Source organism: Leptonychotes weddellii, chromosome 5 (assembly GCF_054177405.1).
Source record: "Leptonychotes weddellii isolate Sample4059 chromosome 5, ASM5417740v2, whole genome shotgun sequence".
Classification (NCBI taxonomy): Eukaryota; Metazoa; Chordata; class Mammalia; order Carnivora; family Phocidae; genus Leptonychotes; species Leptonychotes weddellii.
In genome coordinates this window covers 144,517,914-144,540,828 of record NC_138373.1, presented here as the reverse complement: position 1 = coordinate 144,540,828, position 22,915 = coordinate 144,517,914, and the positions used below count along the sequence as shown (strand labels likewise).

The following is a 22,915-nucleotide window of genomic DNA, read 5'->3' as shown; positions in this document are numbered from 1 at the left end:
CTAAATAATTCATCCATTTTACACTTACTTAAAAATGACATCCTTATCCTAAATTAAATTTTCATGTTTTTCTTTTTTCTAGTATGTCTTAAGAGTGTCCAGAGGACCTGAATTTAGTTGACTTCCTTTACTGTACAGGGAGGCTCGCTGTAGTACATGAGATAGCCATGGCAGGAGGGCACTGTTAAAATACTACACACTAGTATGTATTTCTAGACTGGCCTCTCACTGATCACTCGGCGTATTTCCACTGGGATGTGTATTTCCTGTGAAGTTACACCTTCATATCCCCTGCCTGGAGCAGCCTACCATGGCTTGACATTTTCTGTTATACCCTCATACAGCCATTAAGTCGTTTAATAACATTATCCAGTGCCTAGTCAGTACCATCCACCATACTAAGTAGTGAGCCAGACAAACACAACTCTTCCCCCAATGTAGCAGAAGACGTTAGCTGGGAGGAGGTGATCTTCAACTATTTACACCAATAATCCATCACAGTTATGTTTGGTGCTCCTAAATATAGCACAATAACCATTCCAGCTGATGAGTCTCATTTCAAGATCTGTTCGTTTCTTCGTACATTTAGTGAGGCACAGCCCAGAAGAGCTGGTTCCAGTTTCCAATGGGAAATACCAGGAAGAACCTTGAGAATTACCTTCAGTGTATTTGTAAAGATGTCTTGAGCTAATGTGAGGAGTGGGAAAAAAGAGTTAAAAAGAGAGCCCTAAAACATTAAGGGACAAATTCCATCAGCTCAACCCACTTGGAGATGATTTTTTCAATTCTCAGGCCTATGTCCTGAGCAAAGCCAGTCCCTTGGCAGATGAGATCTGAAACAAATTTGATAAGGTCAAGAATGAGGCAAAAAGGCGACTCGAGCATAGGATCATTTTGACCTTTGAAAGGGAAAACCAGTGGTTACACTCTTCTTGTACCACACCCTATTTTTTCTGTGATGTCCCTTATTTCCTACATTTGATAGGTTTCAAACTGTGGGCAACAGTGTAGAATAGTTTTAAGAGCTGAAACAAAAAAATCTGCCTTCTGAAAAAAAAAGGAAAAACAAAAACAAAAAAACCATGGATTTTCCAACCAGTAAATTCTATATGCAGAGTGGCTGCAGAGTCCCCAGCACTGATGAAACCAGAGAGCGCCAGATTTCCAGCTCACGCTGGAAAGGACTTTTTTTTTTTTTTTTTTAATGAAAGTAGCTATGCCTGAGGACAGCTGAATATAGGTAATTCTTCTCTTTAAAAAAAATTTCTTTCTTGGGGCGCCTGGGTGGCTCAGATGGTTAAGCGTCTGCCTTTGGCTCAGGTCATGATCCCAGGGTCCTGGGATCGAGTCCCACATCGGGCTCCTGGCTCAGCGGGGAGCCTGCTTCTCCCTCTGACCCTCTCCCCTCTCATGCTGTTTCTCTCCCGCTCGCTCTCTAAAAAAAAATAAATAAAATCTTTAAAAAAAAAAAAAAATTTCTTTCTCTTAAAAAAATTCTCCCCCATTGAACCCACTGTGATGCTAACAAATAAATTTGACTTTATAATGACCTAAAAAAACAACCCAGATTGTTTTATTCAAGAGAATAAATTTAAAACAAATGATTTGTATTTTTACTTTAAAATAAGTTTGCTATTTCTCAAGTCTATGAAGAAGAAAAAAGATGCCAACAAATTCACTCGGCACCATACATAAAGTTAAGTTTTCTAAGTGAAATCTCTTCAGCATGAGATCAGACAGTCTGCTCTTAGATCCCCAAATGTGACCTATTCCACCTCTTTAAAAGGTAGCTTTTGTTTCTCTGAGGAACAAAATGCATTTAATAATACAGAAAAGCACCACAGATACCTGAAATGCAAAACCACCAGCAAGCCATATTCATTTTCTGCAGAACTAGCAGGCATGTATCACCTGTTTCTGAGATCATTTATTTTACTATTTCTTTTTTTTACTGGCAGGACTGTCCAAAACCTCGATCTTGCCTTTTCCACCTTCTGAATGAGGAAGCTTAATGTTATCTATAGTGACTTCAGAAGACGTGCCGTCTTCTTCTCCCTCAGATTCTGAGCTGTCCTCCGAGCTGTCTTGCGAACTCTCTTCTGAACCGTCCTCTTCTTTTGAATCAGATTGATTCATCTCAAACAAGGCCACATCCTGCCAAAAGCACCACGTGAGAAATTTATTTCAGGGCAGTTCCCTAGAAAGTTGTAATAACAACCTCGGGAAGAACCAACATTAAGCACAAATATTGAAGCACATAGGACAAGAAATGTTTTTAATACAATATGGTACTTTTTTTCTTTCAGTTGCCATAGTCCACCATGATGATTTACAGGTACTACAAGTTTAAAAAGTTCCCCACAACCCGATTCTATATATCCTGAACACGTTCAACAACATGCATCCAACAAATATCAACATATACTAACATGAGCCAGGCACCACGCTAGGTCCTAGAGACTCCACAAGAACAGCAACAAAAATCTTTGCCTTTCTGGAGAGGGATTGGCAAATTACAGCTTGCAGGCCAAACCCAGTCCGCTACCTGTTTTTGTTTAGCTCGTGAGCTAAGAATGTTTTGTTTTTTTTTTTTAATTTTTAAGTGGTAGAAGAAAAAAAATCAAATAGTATTTCATGAAACATAAGAATTATATGATATTCAAATTTCAGTGTCCATAAATAAGTTGATAAAACCTGCCTATTCATACATATCGTCTACAGCTGCTGTCAGACTAAAACAGCAGAAATGAGCAGTCACCACAGAGACAGTATGGTCCGCAAACCTGAAGTCCTTACTAGCTGGCCCCATACACAAAATAGTTGCCGACCTCGTTCTAGTTGGGAAAGAAAGACAATGAACAACTACATATAAAGCATAGCGTAGGGCAGTGAAAAGGAAAAAAAGTAAAGCAGGAGAGGATAAGCTTCTAATAGGGCCATCAGGGAAGGCCTCTTGTTGCGGTGCAACCGATGAGAGATGGAGGGAGTGAAGATGCAGAAATCTTGGAAGAGCCTCGTACAAAGAGGGGAAAAACCTGAAGGAGACTGAATGGGAGTGCAGGAAAGAAGGGGTGCGGTGGCAGGTAAGTCAGATGGAGCTGGAGGCAGGATCACACGGGCCCTCGAAGGACTCTGAATTCATCAGAACTGTGAGGGGAACGTGGGCCACACCTAGTGTGAAGAACAGATGCTAGGAGAGAAAAGGCAGAAGCAGGGGAACCTGTGGAGAAATCACTGCAAGAGTCCACAGGAGAGACCACGATGATGTGGACCAAGGCTGGCAGCCTTGGGACATCGTGCAGAGTCGCTGGATCTGGGACATACCCTGGAGGTAGAGCTGACCAGAGCTGCCGATGAATGAGATACTACTACCAACAATATCAGCTCTGTCCAGACCCTAGTGTTATAAAGGGAACTCCGGTATAGAAAGAAGATCTGAGGCCGGCTGGAGATCTCCCATGTGGCTTAGGTTATCGGTCTGTTAAATGCATCATTTATTTTTACATCTTCAGTGAGTCAGGTTATGATTACTTCTTTCAGGCCTTCTTTTAGGAAAACACAATCCACTTGGGACACATAGTAAATTAATGCTTCAAGATAACAAATGTAATATTTGACTTGAAAAAGCCCTCCTCCTCTTCTCTATTCCTAAATTCCTAAACTCCACTCAGGGAAGCCTACTGATCTGTAAGATCCCTAATTATAAAATGAACAAGTTCCCATGCAATATTGGAAACATGAGCTGACTCTGCAAGAAGGAAAATATCACTTGAATTAAAACGGAAAAGTCCTCTCCCTTATAGATGATGAGGCGTACTGGTAATTTTAATTTATGAAATGAAAACAAAGCATCATTACCATTTGTATAACTTTTCCAAGAGCCCCATCAATATCTTCAATATTGAAACGACCAGGTGGTGCGGCTGCCATTTCTTTTCTTAGCTTTTCATTTGCCTGAGCCATCTGTGGGAGAAAGGTCTGTACTTGGTCCAATACTAAGGAGAGAAAATATAGTTTATCAATATTTATGTTAGTCTTTGGCCAAACTTCAACTTTTAAAATCCAGAATTTACTGTAAAACACTTTTGAATTCAACAGTCACAATAGTAACAAAAGTTATAATAAAAAAATCTTTCAAATTTCTTCCATTTTAAAAAACCCCCATCCTCTTCTGAATCTTTAAAGCAGGACTACACAAGTTAGTGAATATTTCCTTGTTTATTTGTGTGTGGTGTTTTTTTAAAGATTTTATTTATTTATTTGACAGAGAGAGACACAGCGAGAGAGGGAACACAAGCAGGGGGAGTGGGAGAGGGAGAAGCAGGCTTCCCACTGAGCAGGGAGCCCGATGCAGGGCTGAATCCCAGGACCCTGAGATCATGACCTAAGCTGAAGGCAGACACTTAACGACTGAGCCACCCAGGCGCTCCGATTTGTGTTTTCATATATCCCCAGAATTGTACATCCCTAGATGGCTGGCATTCAACCAATAGTAACTAATTAAGGAGAAAGTATGACTTAATAGTTAGATGCCTCAGGCTCTGAGGCTTTGGGGTCAGGCTGACAAGGTTATTAATAGAACCCCAGTTCCACCTCTTACTCCCTGAATTACCTTGGGCAAGTTAACTAAGTAGTGGTTGTTTTTACCTGCCCAATATCTGTTCCCCTTTCTTCTGGTAACATAACCTTGACTTTCCTTTTAAGCTCTGTCACTCTTAGTCACTCTTGTGCCTTGCCCTTCTCATGCCTATATGTTCCATAACCTTGGTCAACATGATTTGGTTCAGTGGCTTATTCAGTGATACTGTGATCCAGTCAGGCCAATAAGAGATCACCCTGGGACTCTGGCTGGAACTGTGAGAAAGAGATCCCTTCCTTCTGAGTGAGTAAATGACCGGGTGAGCTGCTGATAAACTGGCCAACTTGCCACAGGTAAGGAAGAGCCTGCTCTAGATTTAGCCAACACCTAGGAAAGCAGAGCTGAGAGATACAGGGCAGTAGACCCCTAGGACACCAAGCACCTGGATGCAGATGTACCCGAAGTCACTGGGATCCCCCCCTCCCAATAAAATTGGCCAACGTAATTTATTTTTTGGCTTAAGGCAACTGGAGCTGGAGTTTAGTCATTTGCAACCACAGGTGTCCTAAATAATAAATTTAATTGAACCATTCAAAACCTCAATTTACTCATCTGTAAAAACAGGAGTGATAACTCTACTATGCTAAGTACAGGGGAATCAATAAACAAGGTATGTCTCATTTCTTGAGCTCTCAAAAAAGGCCCAGCACATAACTGTGCACAAAACGAGTTCTCAAGACTTGTGAAGTCACTGCTACAGCTACACAGTACATGACTGAACTGTCCAGAGTATAGAAGAAGAAAAGAGAAAGGTGGTAAAGGTCAAGAAATGGCCTTTGATTGTAAAACAGGACTGCTGGAAGGATGCACTGAGGTCCTAGAATACGAAGCCCCGCACAATGGCTATCACAATGAGGAAAGAAATGGAAGATATAAAAAAGACTCAGATGGAAGTCCACAGATGGAAAACACTGTCAGCAGCTCCTAAGACACCGAAACCCCCGAGCAGTCCCGGGGTGGGGGGACAATGAACAGCTCTGGCTGGACTGGGGTTCACTGCGGATCTCTACTGCTTAACTGGGCAAAATTTAACATCAGAGAAGGTTCTTGAGAGAAAAGGGGAGTGGAGAAAGAGAGAGAAAGATACTTACAGGGACTCCTCTCTATCCTCACTGTTTGAAGAGTGGAATTTTTTCTGCAGTTCGGCTTGGGCTTGATGAGTAACCTGTCCCATATACCTGAAAGCACACACACACTTAATTTACTACAGCATAAAGAGATGGGGGCCCGTCAGCAAACTTTCCAGGACCGCTCTCAAGTCTTGAACATTCCACATTCCCCAAGACATTTTTAGAAAAGGAGGCTCCCCAAGTTCCATGGCAACATTTTACTTCTTTACGCCCACCCGCCTCCCCTTCTTTAGGCCTGCCTCATACATCTGTATGTGTCACCGATGCTGAGGAGTAAGCACAAACGAACCTGCACCCTTTGTGGATCAGAAATCCATTAGTGACAAATGAGTTTCTGCAACGAAGGGACAGAGGAAGCAGCAAAGAGTACAATGATAGTTAAGTGAAGCCAGAAATGGTTACTAGCTGCATTATATTGGTCAAATTACTTAACCTCTTGGAACACTTGTTTGTTTATCTTTAAAGCACACCTGCCTTGTTAGTGGACCTTCATTAAAGATGTCCAACCTGGACAAATGAGCCCTTTGGAGAACTTTTGTCTGTCCCCCCTGCAACCCCCCAACCCCATGCACCTTTTCAGCCCCATCACTCACTACTCCTCAAATCAACAAACGCTTCAGCCCATCAGAGCTCAGAGGACAGGACTTGTCTTTCAAAACTCAAGGCTTTGATCACCCTGTTCCCAACGCCTGGAAAACCTCTTCACTCAAATACAAAAACCCTATTCACCCCCCAAAGCAGATCTCAACCAATATTCTTTGATTACTACTTTAGGTCTAGCAAATGGATTAGCATAGAGAATCCAATCAGACTGATTGTGTTCGAATCCCAGTTTTGTCACTTTTCAGCCAGATGATCCCCAGTAAGTTACTTATCTATGATACACTGTGACTCAGTTTCCTCACCTATAAAATAGAGAGAACCTTATGCACAGGGTTTTTGTGAGGATTAAATGAGTTAATTAAATCCTGGGTCACAGTAAGCACTACATAAGCTTTGGCTATTATTATAACTCTTCGGGATGCTCTGGGTTCTCACAGAACGTCTTCAAGCTAAGATTCACCGAGAATATGCCCAAGAACTTAGGCGCATTCTCCTTCTTCTCAAAAAAAATAAAAATAAAAATAAAAATAAAAATCAACAGGTACTACTACCTCCATTTTCCAAATGTGAAAACTGGAGCTTTGAGAATGTAAACAAGTCTCCTGTAGTTCCACAACTAATCAGTCGTGGAGTTGGGATTCAAATCCATGCTTTTTAACTCCCTACTATGGTGTCTGAAATCCTATGTGGATTTCCTAGACCCAAGTGTCCGTCTACAAGAGAGAGGCAAGGCACTAACGGGTGGTTTTGTGAGCATGGAGGGGTGGGGGGTTAATCCATAATAGTGACCTGCTCCCCCCACCAGCCCGCTGCGGGGACGCGGAGAGCCCACCTAAAGCCCTCCCCAGGCCCTGCCCTCAGGGGAGGTGTCCTGCTGCTGCACTCCGCGGAGCGGGCGCCCACTATCGCGCGGAATACAACCATCCCGGGGCCCGAGGCCGGGTGCCCGCCCCGAGGCCCCCGAACCCCACCCCCGCCGCGGCGGTCTCGCAGAAGTCCCGCGGTCACCGCTGGGCGTCCCCTCGCGGGCGCGGGACCTGGACAGGGAGCCACCGGCCGGCTGCTGTCCCGGCCACACGCCCCCTGCCGCACGTGCACACCCCACGCCGCCGCCACCCGCCCGTCACCTCCGCGGCCGCCGCTCCCGGCTGTCAGCAGCTCCTTGGACACCGAGACCGCCGAAGAGTCCCGGGGGGACGACGAACAGCTCGCGCCGGACTGAGGCTCGCCGCGGCCCTCCATGCCCCTTGTTAGGCTTGAGAGCCAGCCCACCCAGGCCCGGATGCAGGAAAGAGGTTCGGCCAGGGGGCGTGGCCACGGCCGCGATTGGACGAAACTTGGCGGTGGGCGGGGCGCGGGCGGCCGCGGCTACGGCGACACCTGGCGGATCCCTGAGGCCATTCCTGTGGTGGGAAAAGAAAGGTTGGGACTCTTGAGGTCCCATGGCGGGATCAAAGAGCTGGCAAAACTCAATTTTAGCCAAACAGTCCGGACAACAGGTCACCCTGGGGCTGCCTTCCTCATTTTTTAATTTTCAGGTTGCGGTAAAAAAAAAAAAAAACACACACATAAAATCTACCATCTTAACCAGTTTTAAGTGTACATTTCAGAAGTGTTAACTCTATTTACATCGTTAAGTACCAGAGCTCTAGAATTTTTGCACCTTGCAAAGCTTAAACTGTATCCATTTAGCAACTCTCCCTTATTGTTATCATAATAACGACTTACCATTGTATTACAACCAAGTTTTAAAAAGCAGGGCACAAAGAATTATGGGAGAAATGACAGTAGGCACTGAGGAGGAAGACACTGATTAATGCATTTTAAAGCTGATTTCATTCTCTTTCTATTTAAAACCTACTCTGTCTAGAGATCCTTCAGGGAAGGGACAGCAGCTTTTTTTCTTTATATTGCCAGTGCCTCACTTGGAGTCAGGCACATCGTTAATGATTAATCCGTGTTTAACTAATGAATGAACAGAGAAAAGTTGAACAAATGAATAATTGTGAATTGTTTCATTGATTGATGGATCACCCCTGTACAACAGGATTGAGCCTTTAGAAATGTCCTCAAATCTCTGTTGTGAATTGTTGACTAGATCAGAAGCACCCCATAGGTACAAAACTAATGGAGCTATTTGCAATAATAACTTAGAAATTAAGACATTCATATCTAGCCAAGATAGAGTAGAAGATGCACTGGCAGAATTTAGTCTCCCTCCTAGAAATGATGTTGTTAACCAGAAAAGCAGTTTTATAAAATGTGAAAATAAATGTAAAACATAGTTTTCCTCACTTTTAATCTCTTAAAAACAATAGATTGTTTAGATTTTTAAAAAATATTATAGGGTTTATAACAAATGTAGAAGTAAAATACATATAAGAAGAATAGCACAGAAGAGGGGAACCTGGGTGGTTCAGTCGTTAAGTGTCTGCCTTCAGCTCAGGTCATGATCCCAGGGTTCTGGGATCGAGCCCTCCATCGGGCTCCTTGCTCCGTGGGAAGCCTGCTTCTCCCTCTCCCACTCCCCCTGCTTGTGTTCGCTCTCTCACTGTGTCTCTCCCTGTCAAATAAATAAATAAAATCTTAAAAAAAATAATAATAGCACAGAAGTTGGAAGTAGTAAATCTGTTGTAAGGATCTTATATTTTATGTGAAGTATTTTAATAGGATTTAAAAAATAGTGATAAGTTAAAGATGTATATTATAAATACTAAAGCAACTCCAAAAAAAACCCAAACAAACAAAAACCTAAAAAAGAGGAATAGCTGATCAGCCAATAGTGGAGATAAAACCTGACCTGTAAAGTATAATCAATTAATCCAAAAGAAAACAGGATAAAAGATAAAGAGGAGCAAAGAACAGATGGGATAAATAGAAAAACCAATAACAAGATGGTAGATTTAAGCTAAACCCATATCAGTAATTAGACTAGATGTACATTTGTCTAAGATTTAAAAGGCAAAAAATAGACTGTATAAAACAAGACCCAACTGCCTGCTGTCAGCAATAAGTTCACTTTAATTGTAAAGACATACATAGGTTAAAGGTCAAGTGATGGAAGAGATAAACCATGCAAATATGAAACAAAAATCAAGCTAGAGTAGCTACATGACTATCAGACAAAGTAGATTTCAAAACAGAGAATATTGCCAAGTGTTACAGATTGAATGTTTGTATCCTCCCAAAATCTATATGTTGAAAGCCCTAACCCCTGAATGTGGCTGTATTTGGAAATGGGGACTCTAAGGAAGTAATCATGATTAAATGAGGTTGTAAGTGTGGGGTCCTGATCCAATAGGATTAGTGCCCTTATATAAAGAAACACCAGAGTACTACTCTTCCTCTCTCCATATGCACACACACCAAGGAAAGGCCATGTGAATACATGGTAAGAAGACAACCTTCTGCAACCCAAGGGGAGACCTCTCAGCAGACATCAACCCTGCTAGAAACTTGATCTTGGATTTTCCAGCCTCCAGAACCATGAGAAAATTAATTTTTCTTGTTTAAGCCACCTACTTTGTGGTACTTGGCCATAGCAACCTGAGCAGACTAAGTTACCAAGGATAAATCATAATGATAAGGAGATAAATTCATCATGATGATAGAACAATAATAATTGTGAATGAGTCTCATAACCAAGCTTTAAAGTAAAAGAAGGAAAATCTAATAGAACTAAAAGTAGAAATAGACAATCCTAATATTATTGTAGGAGATTTTGACATTCCTTTCTCAGTAATTGATAGAATAAGTATACATTAAGAAGTCTTGAGCAAAACTATCAACCAACTTAACTGACTCGCAAAACACCTGACCTTGCAACAGCAGAATATATATTGTTTCAATGGCAACAGAATAGTCAATAAGATTGATCATATATATGCAAGGCCATAAAACAAGTCACAAAAAATTTAAAAGATTGAAGTCATCCCAAGTTTTTTCTCTGATGTCAACAAAACTAACAACCTTATCTAGGTTATCAAAAACAAACTAAAAATCAATAATAGAAAGGTATCTGGAAAACCTCCAAATATTTGGAAATTAAACCATTCAGTTCTAAATAACCCATGAGTCAAATAAAAAATATAAAAGAAATTATAAAATATTCTGAGCTGAATTAAAATAAACACAGAAAATATCAAAATGTATGCAATGTAGCTGGTGCAGTACAAGGAGGGAAATTTATAGCATTAAGTGCCTATATCTGAAAAGATATAAGGTCTCATTTATCTAAGCTTCCACATTAACTAGAAAAAAAGGAGTAAATTAAACTCAAAGCAAGCAGAAGAAAGAAAATAATAAAGAGTAGAAATCAATAAAATAAAAAATAAACACAATATAAAAAGTAAAAAAAAACCGAGCTGATTATTTGCAAAAATCAATAAAATTGATAAGCCTCTATCCAAACTAATCAGAAAATAACTGGAGAAGACACAGACTAATAATATCAGAAATGGAAGAGGAGCATTACCACAGATTCTATAGACATCAAATGGATAAAGGAAATATTCTAAGCAATTATGCCAATACATTTTCTAATTTAGATGAAATGGACAGATTCCATGAAAAACATAAACTACTACCATGTCAGTTCTTGTTTTTGACAAATGTACCATGGTATGTACAATAGTAACAAAGGATGGAAACTGGATAAAAGATATATGAGAACTCTGTGTTATCTTTGAGAATTTTTCATAAAATTAAAATTATTGCAAAATAATTTATTTTAAAAGTAATTCAAGAAAATTATTCTAAAATGTGTGGAAATTTGAATATACATATCAAAAGACTGTATCATTTACCTAGAAAAATCAGCCCAGACTAGTCACTACCAAAACACACTCTGGTAAAACTCTTGGACTCTAAATATAAGAAAAAGACCATCCAGAGTATTTTGGCAAAAAGACCCAATAAGTCATGAGGAAAGAAAATAAGATTGGCATTTGACATTCTGACAGAAAGATTTTTGCCAAAATGCAATTAAATAGCATATTTAAGATACTCAAAGAAAATTTAAGCTAAGGACTTAACTGCTTTTCTTTCTTTTTTTTTTTTTTAACTCATTTTATTTAAATTAAGTTAGTTAACATACAGTGTATCATTAGTTTCAGATGTAGAGTTCAGGGATTCATCAGTTGCTTATAACACCCAATGCTCATTTCTTCAGGTGCCCTCCTCAATGCCCATCACTCAGTTACCCCATCCCCCTACCCACCTCCCCTCCAGCAACCCTCAGTTTGTTTCCTATAGTTAGGAGTCTCTTACGGTTTGTCTCCCTCTCTGATTTCATCTTATTTTTCCTTCCTTTCCCCTATGATCCTCTGTTTTGTTTCTCAAATTCCACATATGAGTGAAACTATATAATTGTCTTTCTCTGATTGACTTATTTTGCCCAGCGTAATACCCTACAGTTCCAACCATGTCAATGTTACTGGTAAGATTTCATCCTTTTTGGTGGCTGCGTAATATTCCATTGTGTATATGTAAATATATCCATATATATATATATCCATATCTTTATCCATTTATCTGTTGTTGGACATCTGGGCTCTTTCCATAGTTTGGCTATTGTGGACATTGCTGCTATAGACATTGGGATGCAGGTGCCCCTTTGGATCACAACGTTTGTGTCCTTTGGGTAAATACCTGGTAGTGCAATTGCTGGATCATAGGGTAGCTCTATTTTAAACTTCTTGAGGAACTTCCATACTGTTTTTTTTTTTTTTTTAAGATTTTATTTATTTATTTGACAGAAAGAGACAGCGAGAGAGGGAACACAAGCAGGGGGAGTGGGAGAGGGAGAAGCAGGCTTCCCGCCGAGCAGAGAGCCCGATGTGGGGCTTGATCCCAGGACCCTGGGACCATGACCCGGGCTGAAGGCAGACGCTTAACAACTGAGCCACCCAGGCACCCCAAGGAACTTCCATACTGTTTTCCAGAATGCAAGCTATACCAGCTTGCATTCCCACTAACACTGTAAGAAGATTCCCTTTTCTCTGCATCCTTGCCAACATTTGTTGTTTCCTGACTTGTTAATTTTAGCCATTCTGATTGGTGTGAGGTGGTACCTCATTGTGCTTTTGATTTGTATTTCCCTGATGCCGATTGATGTTGAGCATTTTTTCATGTGTCTGTTGGCCATTTGTATGTCTTCTTTGGAGAAGATGACATGATACTTTATGTGGAAAACCCAAAAGACTCCACCCAAAAATTGCTAGATCTCATACAAGAATTCAGCAACTTGGCAGAATATAAAATCAATACACAGAAATCAGTTGCATTTCTATACACTAACAATGAGACAGAAGAAAGAGAAATTAAGGAATCGATCCCATTTACAATTGGACCAAAAACCATAAGATACCAAGGAATAAATCTAACCAAAGAGGTAAAGGATCTATACTCAGAAAACTATAGAACACTCATGAAAGAAATTGAGGAAGACACAAATAAATGGAAAAACATTCCATGTTCATGGATTGGAAGAACAAATATTGTTAAAATGCTATGCTATCCATAGCAATCTACACATTCAATGCAATCCCTATCAAAATACCATCTATTTTTCATAGAGCTGGAACAAATAATCCTAAAATTTGTATGGAACCAGAAAAGACTTCGAATAGCCAGAGGAATGTTGAAAAAGAAAAGCAAAGCTGGTGGCATCACAATTCCGGACTTCCAGCTCTATTACAAATCTGTAATCATCAAGACAGTATGGTACTGGCACAAAAACAGACATATAGATCAATGGAATGGAATAGAGAACCCAGAAATGGACCTTCAATTTTATGGTCAACTAATCTTCAACAAAGCAGGAAAGAATATCTAACGGAAAAAAGACTGTCTCTTCAACAAATGGTGTTGGGAAAAATGGACAGCCACATGCAGAAGAATGAAACTGGACCATTTTCTTACACCATACACAAAGATAAACTCAAAATGGATGAAAGACCTAAATGTGAGACAGGAATCCATCAAAATCCCTGAGGAGAACACAGGCAGAAACCTCTGTGACCTCAGCCACAGCAACTTCATACTAGACACATCTCCAAAGGCAAGGGAAACAAAAGCAAAAATGAATTGGGACTGGGTTAAGCGACTGCCTTCGGCTTAGGTCATGATCCTGGAGTCCCGGGATCGAGTCCCACATCAGGCTCCCTGCTCAGCAGGGAGTCTGCTTCTCCCTCTGACCCTCCTCCCTCTCATGCTCTCTGTCTCTCATTCTCTCTCGCGCAAATAAATACAATCTTAAAAAAAAAAAAAATGAATTGGGACTTCACCAAGATAAAAACCTTTTGCACAGCAAAGGAAACAGTCAACAAAATCAAAAGACAACCTACGGAATGGGAGGAGATATTTGCAAATGTCTTACCAAATAAAGGGCTAGTATCTGAGATCTATAAAGAATTTATTAAACCCCCAAAACAAATAATCCAGTAAAGAAATGGACAGAAGACATTAACTGCTTTTCAAATATAAAAGTTTTAAAGATGTAGACCGTTGGGGCGCCTGGGTGGCTCAGTCGTTAAGCATCTGCCTTCAGCTCAGGTCATGGTCCCAGAGTCCTGGGATCGAGCCCCACATCGGGCTCCCTACACCGTGGGAAGCCTGCTTCTCCCTCTCCCACTCCCCCTGCTTGTGTTCCCTCTCTCGCTGTGTCTCTCTCTGTCAAATAAATAAAATCTTTAAAAAAAAAAAAGATGCAGACAGTTAATGAACATGTTAAGGACATAGGAAATATTGCTCCCAGCCTTCTTGAGGTATCTACTAGAGAACAAGGTTCAGAAAATGATTGGACAAATTCAATTTCAGTTTTGGTAGTGAGCATTTTACAGTAGAATTCAGGATAGAATGGTGAGAATAAGGTTAACAGAATAGTATGTATTTTTTATAGATATGATAATATGGATATAATATAAATTTAAAAAATGGGGAGAAAGCAGAGATGATAAATGAAGAGAAAAATCTTGCTTTTTGGAAGTTGGGAATAAAAAATAATACTTTTTATCTATTTATTTTAGATTTTTTATTTTTTTTAAGTACTCTCCAACCCAACTTGGGGCTCGAAACTACCACCCTGAGATTAAGAGTCACATGCTCTACTGACTGAGCCAGCCAAAAGATACTACTTTAGATATTAGGGATAAAGGAGGAAAGAGAAAGAGGAGGTGACCAGCTAATTACAATACTATTCATAGTAGAAACACAGTATCAAAATAAGAGGGGACTGAATCCTGATAATACAAATTAAACCTTCTTCTAAGTCACATGAAAATTTCACAAAATTGACATATCAGAGTCTGCAAAGAAAATTTTAATGCATTCTAAAAATGTAAATGATATAAATGGCCTTCTGTGATCACACTCAATTCAATATAAGTAGAAAATAATGAATTTTTAAAAGTCTCTTCCACCTAAAACTGTAAAAACATACTACCAAGTAATCCTTGCATCAAGAGGAAGCCCTCAAAGCTAAGCATTTAAAAAGTCAGGAAAATAGAAAAACTCTAGCTAACTTAAACCAGAAGAGTGGAGAGGAGAAAGGTTTGGAGGTATAAATATATGAAATAAATGATAATGGAATAATGACTATAAAAGCAGAGAAAATATGGAAAAATTTATTTAGACTACTTTGTACAACTCTATGCAAATTTGAAAACCCATAGGAAACCACTTGAAATGGATAATGTTCCAGAAGCATGTAAAAACATATACCAGTAGGAGAAAAGATCCATGAATTTGACTGTATCAGAATTCAAAAAGAACTTTTACCTGAGAAAAATCAGCATAAGCAATGTAAAAAGGCAAATAAACTTAAAAACAAGGTTTCCAACTTATATTACTGGAAAGTTTTAACACCCATAACGTAAAGAGCTTCTAAAACCCGAGAAGAAAACGACCAAATAACTCCATGAAAAAACAGGTTACAGAAGTGAACAGATAATTCACAGAAGTAGAAATAAAAATGGTGTTTAAACATATAACGAAGATGTTCTAGCTTGTTCCTATTAAAAAAATGCATGCAAAAGAAAATGACACTGAGGAACTATTTCTCATCTACCAAATTGGTACTAATAAAAAATTACAACATACCTGTTGGCAAAGTTGTGGGGAACCAGACATTGTCATACATTTATGTTGGGAATGCAAAATGGTAGTGTTGCTATGGAAAAGAACTGTCATTATCAAATAAAATCACCTATACATTTATTCTTTTATAAAAAAGATTTATTATTTATATTAGAGAGAGTGCATGAGCGGGCAAGGGGGGATGTAGGGGCAGAGGGAAAGAGAGAGGGGAAGCAGACTCCCCACTGAGTGGGGAGCCTGACTAGGGGCTTGATCTCAGGACCCTCAGATCATGACCTGAGCCAAAACCAAGAGTCGGATGCTTAACCAACTGAGCCACTCAGGAACCCCTGTACATTTACCCTTTTACTGAGAAATTTCTAACAATATTCAGAAGCGGGAAGGGGGAGTGGATACACTATTTTTTTAAAGAGCATGTTTTATTTTATTTTTTATAGACTTTATTCATTTGAGAGAGAGAGAGAGTGCAAGAGAGAGCGCACAAGCAGAGGGAGCAGCAGAGGGAGAGGGAGAAGCAGACTTCCCACTGAGCAGGAGCCTGATGTAGGACTCAATCTCAGGACCCTGAGATCATGACCTGAGCCAAAGGCAGCCGCTTAACCAACTGACTACCCAGGCGCCCCGGTGGATACACTGTTTGTAATAGTGAAAAACTAAAATAACCCAGACGTCCATCAATAGGGATCTGGTTGAATAAACACACAATGGAGTACCATGCAGTTTGAAAAGGGATGAGGAAAATCTGTATATCCTGGTATGGAGTGACCTTCTGGATATATTGGTAAGTGAAAAAAGCAGTTTGCAAAACAGCTTTTATGGTATGCTACCTTTTGTGTGATAAAGAGAGGAAAATACCTATGTATGTGTATACATGCACACGCATGTTCGTGCACATATGCTTCTATTTTCAAAAAGAGACAATAGAGGATAAGCCAAAACTGAATAAAATAGTTAAAAGGGAAAGCAAGGAACAGTAAAGGACATTAGACTTCACGGAATATACTGGGTTTTATAGTTTCACTTTGGAATCATGTAAATACTTTGCCTACTTAAAAACAAAAAGACAAAAGGAAAGAAAATCCCCCCCCATACAAACTGCAATAACTGAATTTAATTATATGTCAAGTTTATAGCATAACAACACAGAAAAGAACGATTTTAGGTGACTTTAAAACACAATATTTGGACGGTACATCCTTAGTAAGATATAGCTTAAGGTCAATGACAATCACTACACACCGACATAGAAATTTTAAAATGTATCCAATCCTCTTAATTTTTAGTAGCACTATTAGTACGGTTATTTTTGAAACTGCTATAAGCATATTCTTGGATAAAGCAAATAAGTAATTATATTAGTATCATTTGCAGCTCAGGTTTTTTGTTCCAAGAAAAGAAATAAAAGTAAAATCCTCCTGTAATTTTAAATTTGAATTGGTAATATCTATATTAATTCATGATTTCTTTTTCTCTTTCTGAAAAACCACTTATTCCTGAACTTGATCCACTGGAAGGTCTAGGAATAATAACAAGCCACCATAACAAGCTTCCCTGAGCTGGATCATGCCTGCTAAATACCTTTCCTCACTAAGAGGAACAGAGCGTCTTATACAAATGGCTGATGTCAAGTCTGGGTCAGGAGGTATAAACTTGGGATATCTGTGGTGCCAGGAAGCAAGGAGGCTCCCAAAGACAAGTGGGGTCGTAGCAAAAGGAATCTGGAGCTAACTCTGAGATTCCCACTAGGCAAAGCTGGCAAAATCTGGCTCTGATGCCAGTCATTCTGACATCTCTGAAAGTATGACCAACACACAGACTTTGTGTGCCCCTAATTTAATGCATTAGGAAGTGCACAGTGCCACCTAATAAGTTTTCTTGTAAACAAAACAAGATAAAAAGAAAAAAAAAAAAGGAAAGGAAAAAAGAAAGAAACCTTTTCCTAAATCAAGCCCCCACTTCTAACTACTGTTTTACAGGAAATACGAGGAATAGAAGGGTAAGTGAAACCACTCAAGGAAGCAATCAGGCAAATCTAGAATGTGGGAAATCCTGCAGGATAAATATCTATTTTATTCAACAGGAAAATGATATGAAAAGAAGGTGAACTGTTTTCAATTTTAAGATACTTAGAAGGCATATAAATATAAGAAACTCTGGTTGACTTCCATATATGTGATGGTTGTTATAATGAGCAAGCTCCAATCATGATGGAACCTAAGCAGCACCCTATTGCTGATTGGGTGTTACAATGTAACTTCCCCCAAGAAATTGGAAATAAGATTGCCAACTAAAAGTTAAAATGTAAATAAAGCTAACTAACTTGGGTCATGGGCCCACTTTTGACTAGCTGAAACAAGGGGAATGGGATTATCCTGATTGGTTTAGGCCAGTCAGGGCCACTCCTCTAGCTGGGGGTGGGGCATGGGGTGGGGCGGGTGAATATCACCCAGATGACAGAGCTTCTGTGGTAGGGAGAGGGACGCCCACACTGTCTACTACAGTCAATAATACTTGGGATATATTATTTTGAGGTTTTTCTAAAAGGTAATTTTTATTCTTCCAGGCTTACTTTTCATTGTCAGCAGACTAACCAAACTGATCATTTCTGCTGGTAACTTTTTAAATTGCTATTACCTGGTTCTCAGGCCCTTAGGAACAATTATCTACTTAATTTAATTACCCAGTTTGGTAAATCAAAACTATTTTATCTCTAGAGGCATACAGATTTAATGTTGAAAATTATGGTGTAATTATATTGCAAATAATTCATTTTGGTTAGGCTCTTAGTTAATACATTTTAATCCTATGGATACAATTAAATGTGTCAAAGAAATGCTTTATTTTCTAGCAGCGTAAAATGTTTACTCGGGGGTTAGGGGTAAGGGGAGAGCAGAATTTTATTTCTAGTAGACTAGTATTCTGAAGAGTAGTCACCTTAAACTGGAGTTAACTTGTTTCTCTGCCTCATCTGCTGGAATTTTTAAATTATTTTTTTAGGGGTTGAATTTTGTATATAGTGCAAGGCATCATTTCTCCTTCAAAATTCCATCCATAAATGGCATGGCATAAATAAGACCTGTGCTAAATTCTGCTAAATATCAATAAATCAGGAGTAACATCATAGTATTTTAATAAATGGTGAAAATGTGCATACAGGTGGGGGCGGGGAGCCATTTCATTTTATATAATTCATTAGTTTTTGGTGAAAAGTATTTTTACATTTTAACCAGTTTTATTTTCATAACTAAATTCTTTTAATTCTTTAATTCTTTTAATTCTCCTGGGTCATGTTTCTAGGATCTTGGAAACATGGATCTTGCTCTAACAAGAGCAGGATCTTGTTCTAGCAAAACAGAGTGTCTAGGACTAGGTTGCTGGCATCTCCCCAAAAGTATTTAAAAGATCTACACAGGGAGCCTGGGTGGTTCAGTCAGTTAAGTGTCTGCCTTCAGCTTAGGTCATGATCCCAGGGTCCTGGGATAGAGCCCCGCATCGGGCTCCCTGCTCAGTGGGGGTCTGCTTCTCCCTCTACCCCACCCCCCTGCAAGTGGTCTCTCACTCTCTCTCTCTCAAGTAAATAAATAAAATATTTTTTTAAAAAAAGATCTATACATAATGAGGTCAATAACTAAGCATTCTAATGATACTATTTCACAGGATAATAGGCATACAATCTGGTAGATACAATCAGAAGGACTACGTACAAACAAGAGTTAAATCATGGGAGAGGCCTTGAAGGAAAACTTTTTTTTTTTTTAACATTGCTAAATTGTGTACAGTTTGCACTGTTACCCTTTCCTCATCCTACACTACCTACCTCTCTTATCTATCTCATGTTAGGAACGTTTTGCAAGTTTACATATTCTGATTACAAACTGTTACAGGGCTCTGAACTGTTATTTGGAACAGAGAAGTCTCTATTAGTTTAAAATGAATACTTTCAAGTTCACAAAAGCTGTCTTCCTTTGAAGCTGCCAAACTGACCACCTACACACCAGCTGTAAGTCCTTTATTTCCTTCACAAGGAATACAGGAGAGAGGTGACTACAGAGACTCAAAGCAGAACCAGCATATTTTTGTATGGCTTTTCCCTCTGCACTGGTGGGATGCTGCCAAAGTAGCTTCCTATGTCCCTGTTCCCCCATCTCCATCTTTTGTCACTTTTTATTTTGATAGGATTTCGGATTTATGGACAAGTGGCAACAGTAGTATAACTCCTATATACTTTACCCAGATTCAAAAATGGATACATTTTGCTCCATTTTCTTTTTGCTTTATCTTAGTCTTTTCTCTCTCCCCACACCACACACCCACACGATTCTTTTTTAATAATCTGAGAGCCAAATTGCAGCCTTTGTGTCTGTTTATCCATCAATACTTGAGTGTATACATCCTCAGTACAAGAATATTTTTTGACATAACCAGAGGGCAATGAACAAAATCAGAAAATTTGACATGAATATAGTACTATTATGTAATCTACTGTTTGTATTCAAATTTTAACTGTCTCAATAATGTCCTTTATAATTTTTACTTCCGGTCCAGGACCTCAAACAGGATCATGCCCTGCATTCAGTCCTCCCAAATCAATCTGTGACAGTTTCTCTGTCATCTTTTGTCTTTCATGACTTTGACAGCTTTGAAGAAGATAGGCCAGAGATTTTGTAGAATGGCCCTCAATTTGGGTCTCCCTTCTGTTTCCCCGTGATTAGATTCAGATTGTGTATTTTTGGCAAATATACCACAGAAGTGATATTAGGTCCTGCTCAGTGATATCTGGAGGCACATGATGTGAATTTGTCCCATTACTGGTAACGTTAACTTTGATCACTTGGTGAAGGCGGTGTCTGTCAAACTTCCTCACTGCAAAATTACTAGTTATGTCCTTTCAGTTAACTAGTATTTGGGGGGAGATATATAAACATACTGTCTTGTTAAACTTTCACTCCTTGATTTTCTAATTATTTCATTCGTATCCTATGTGTTAGTTGGTATTGTACTTTGAGAAAGAGCTTTCTCTTCTCCTGTTTACTTATTTATGTCAGTTTTGACTCATGGGTTTTTATGCTGTTTAATGGGTTTTAATCCATTACTGTATCATTTATTTTGACACTAAAATGGTCCCCAGTGGGAGCCCTTTCAATCTGCAAACCTCTCCTTTTTATATGTTACCATCTTTCTTTGAGTACTTCTTTAATTTCTGGTCCAGCTGTTTCAGGCTCCTTTTGTACTTTTCCTGCCCGAGTCATGGAATTAGCCTTTTCTCCAAGGAGCACAGGTTCCTGTTAATGTTGAGAATGGTATTTAGAGAGTAAGATCCAGATGTTAGGTGTGCTAATTGCTACAGATGTGCTCTAACTTTTAGGCTCTGTCATTGTAGAGGGCAAGGAAACACACATATATACACTCATATCCTCATGTGAATATTTATTTCTATATTTGTCTGTATTTTAAAACATCAAGAATGAGGAACTTGCAGCAGTATGCTGGAACCAGGTTGAACCAGCTCACAAGGGCTGATTACTAAATAATTGTAATTTTGTGAGCTGATATTAGCTTGAAATCAGCCATCAGAGTATTTATACCATAGCAATTGGCAAATGCTGCAGATCAAGTTTGTGCACCACTGGAAATCTGCCTTCCATTATCCTCAAATTTTTGTTCAGAATACTTAGGTTACATGGCAAAGGGAATTAAGGTTGTTAATTGGCTGGACACCTTGATCTTAGTTCAACTCATATTGGACTTTAATCTACAGAACTGTAAGATAACCAATGTTTTCTTTAACCCACTACGTTTGTGGTAATTTGTTACAGCAGCAACGGAAAATGAATATTCATAGCATATATGTTTCTTCTGTCAGGGAGTTTTCTCTCAGCGTAATGTCAGTGAGATTCATCCCCTTTGTTGAGTCCATAATCTGTTTCATATTATGGCAGAGTAGTGTTGTATTATGAAATCCCAAAATTAGTTTTGCCATTCTCATATTGACAAATGTCTCCTTATTTCCAGTTATTAGAATACTATGATAAAGCTGCTATGAACAGGTTTGTTTTTGTTGTTGTTGTTTGCCTCGAAATGTGACATTTATTCAAAGAAAAAGAAAAGAAAAAAAAAGACAAGATGTCCATCCCTTGGCTCCCTTCCCTCCCCCCTACTGCTCCTCTTCTGTCCCCCGAGGACTGGATCTTGGCTAGGGCTAGGTAGCAGGACAGCTCCTCTCAGATGAGGTCAGCAACACTGAGGGACACCTCCTCAGTGGAGGTGTTGAGGAAGGTCTCGATGTTTCAAAGAGTCCTCTTGGCTTCTTCTGTCACCCTGTTAAAAGCCACACCCTTACAGCCAAATCATCCACCAGGACCAATTCTGTGGATATAGTTTTCCCTGTCGGTGGGAAGGTCCTAGTTGCTGACTACAGAAACCTGCTGCACATCAGCACCTCTGGCCACCAGGTCAGTGGTAATCAATACTCTGCTAGACCAGAGCAAAACTCTCTCATGATTACATTTCATGCCTTGTGGTCCACATCTCTATGCATGGCAGACACAGTGAAGTCTCCGGTATGCATCTTCTCAGCGAGCCAACCAACCTTCCCGTGTTGACTATGACTACCTGCGTGATGCTCAGGGTATCATACAAGTCACACGGCGTGTCCAGCTTCCACTCCTCTCACACTGATGTAGAACTAGTGGATACCCTCCAGGGTCAACTCCTCCTTCTTGACCAGAATCCCAGTGGGGTCCCTCATGAACTTCTTGGTCACCTCCAGGACATCAGAAGGCACTGCAGCTGACAGCAAACCCCCCTGGGTGTTGTTGTTGAGCTTTTGAAATATGTCCTTGAATCCATGGCTTAACATTTCATCAGCTTCATCCAGTACAAACGTTTTGATGTATTTGAGAGATAGGTATTTCTAGTTAATCAAACACATGACCTGGGGTACCCACGATGATATGGGGAGCTTCCATTTGCAGCTTCTGCACCTCAGCATGCACGTTGGTTCCACCAATGCAGGTGTGGCAGGGGGCACCCTTGTAATGTCCTAATGTCATGATTACCTTCTGCATCTGCTGAGCCAACTCTAGTGGGTGTCAGGACCAAGTCTTGCATAGCATTTAGATCCAGTTCAGTCTGCTGCATAATCCATATGGCGAAAGTGACTGTTTTCCCAGTCCTAGACTGGGCTTGAGCAATCACAAAATAACCCTTGATACAAGGAAGAATGGCTTGCAGCTGGATGGCAGAAGGCTTTTTTTTTTTTTTAAAGATTTTATTTATTTATTTGACAGAGAGAGACAGAGCGAGAGAGGGAACACAAGCAGGGGGAGTGGGAGAGGGAGAAGCAGGCTCCCTGCAGAGCAGGGAGCCCGATGCGGGACTCGATCCCAGGACTCCAGGATCATGACCTGAGCTGAAGGCAGTCGCTTAACCAACTGAGCCACCCAGG

The 22,915-nt window shown here is 39.8% G+C and overlaps 1 protein-coding gene and 1 pseudogene across 1 annotated transcript; both read right to left on the bottom strand.

Moving 5' to 3' along the window:
* Window positions 1-1,557: 1,557 nt before the first annotated feature.
* Window positions 1,558-7,663, bottom strand: NOPCHAP1 (NOP protein chaperone 1). The gene is made up of 4 exons (XM_081822324.1): window positions 7,500-7,663; window positions 5,731-5,817; window positions 3,859-3,995; window positions 1,558-2,154 (listed from the first exon to the last, which is right to left on the bottom strand). The coding sequence occupies exons 1-4, from the start codon at window positions 7,612-7,614 to the stop codon at window positions 1,936-1,938; spliced, it is 558 nt and encodes a 185-aa protein (XP_081678450.1). The 5' UTR covers window positions 7,615-7,663; the 3' UTR covers window positions 1,558-1,935.
* Window positions 7,664-20,880: 13,217 nt separating this feature from the next.
* Window positions 20,881-22,719, bottom strand: LOC102750075 (eukaryotic initiation factor 4A-I pseudogene; annotated as a pseudogene).
* Between the last annotated feature and the right edge of the window lie 196 nt (window positions 22,720-22,915).

Bases quoted from the DNA above. Each gene is read 5' to 3' on its own strand.
- NOPCHAP1 (XM_081822324.1), bottom strand. From the start codon at position 7,614: ATGGAGGGCCGCGGCGAGCCTCAGTCCGGCGCGAGCTGTTCGTCGTCC. The intron at 3,996-5,730 runs GTAAGTATCTTT...TTCTCTCCTTAG, and splicing joins GAGGATAGAGAGGAGTCCCT to TATTGGACCAAGTACAGACC. The intron at 2,155-3,858 runs GTAATGATGCTT...TGCTTTTGGCAG, and splicing joins TTGGAAAAGTTATACAAATG to GATGTGGCCTTGTTTGAGAT.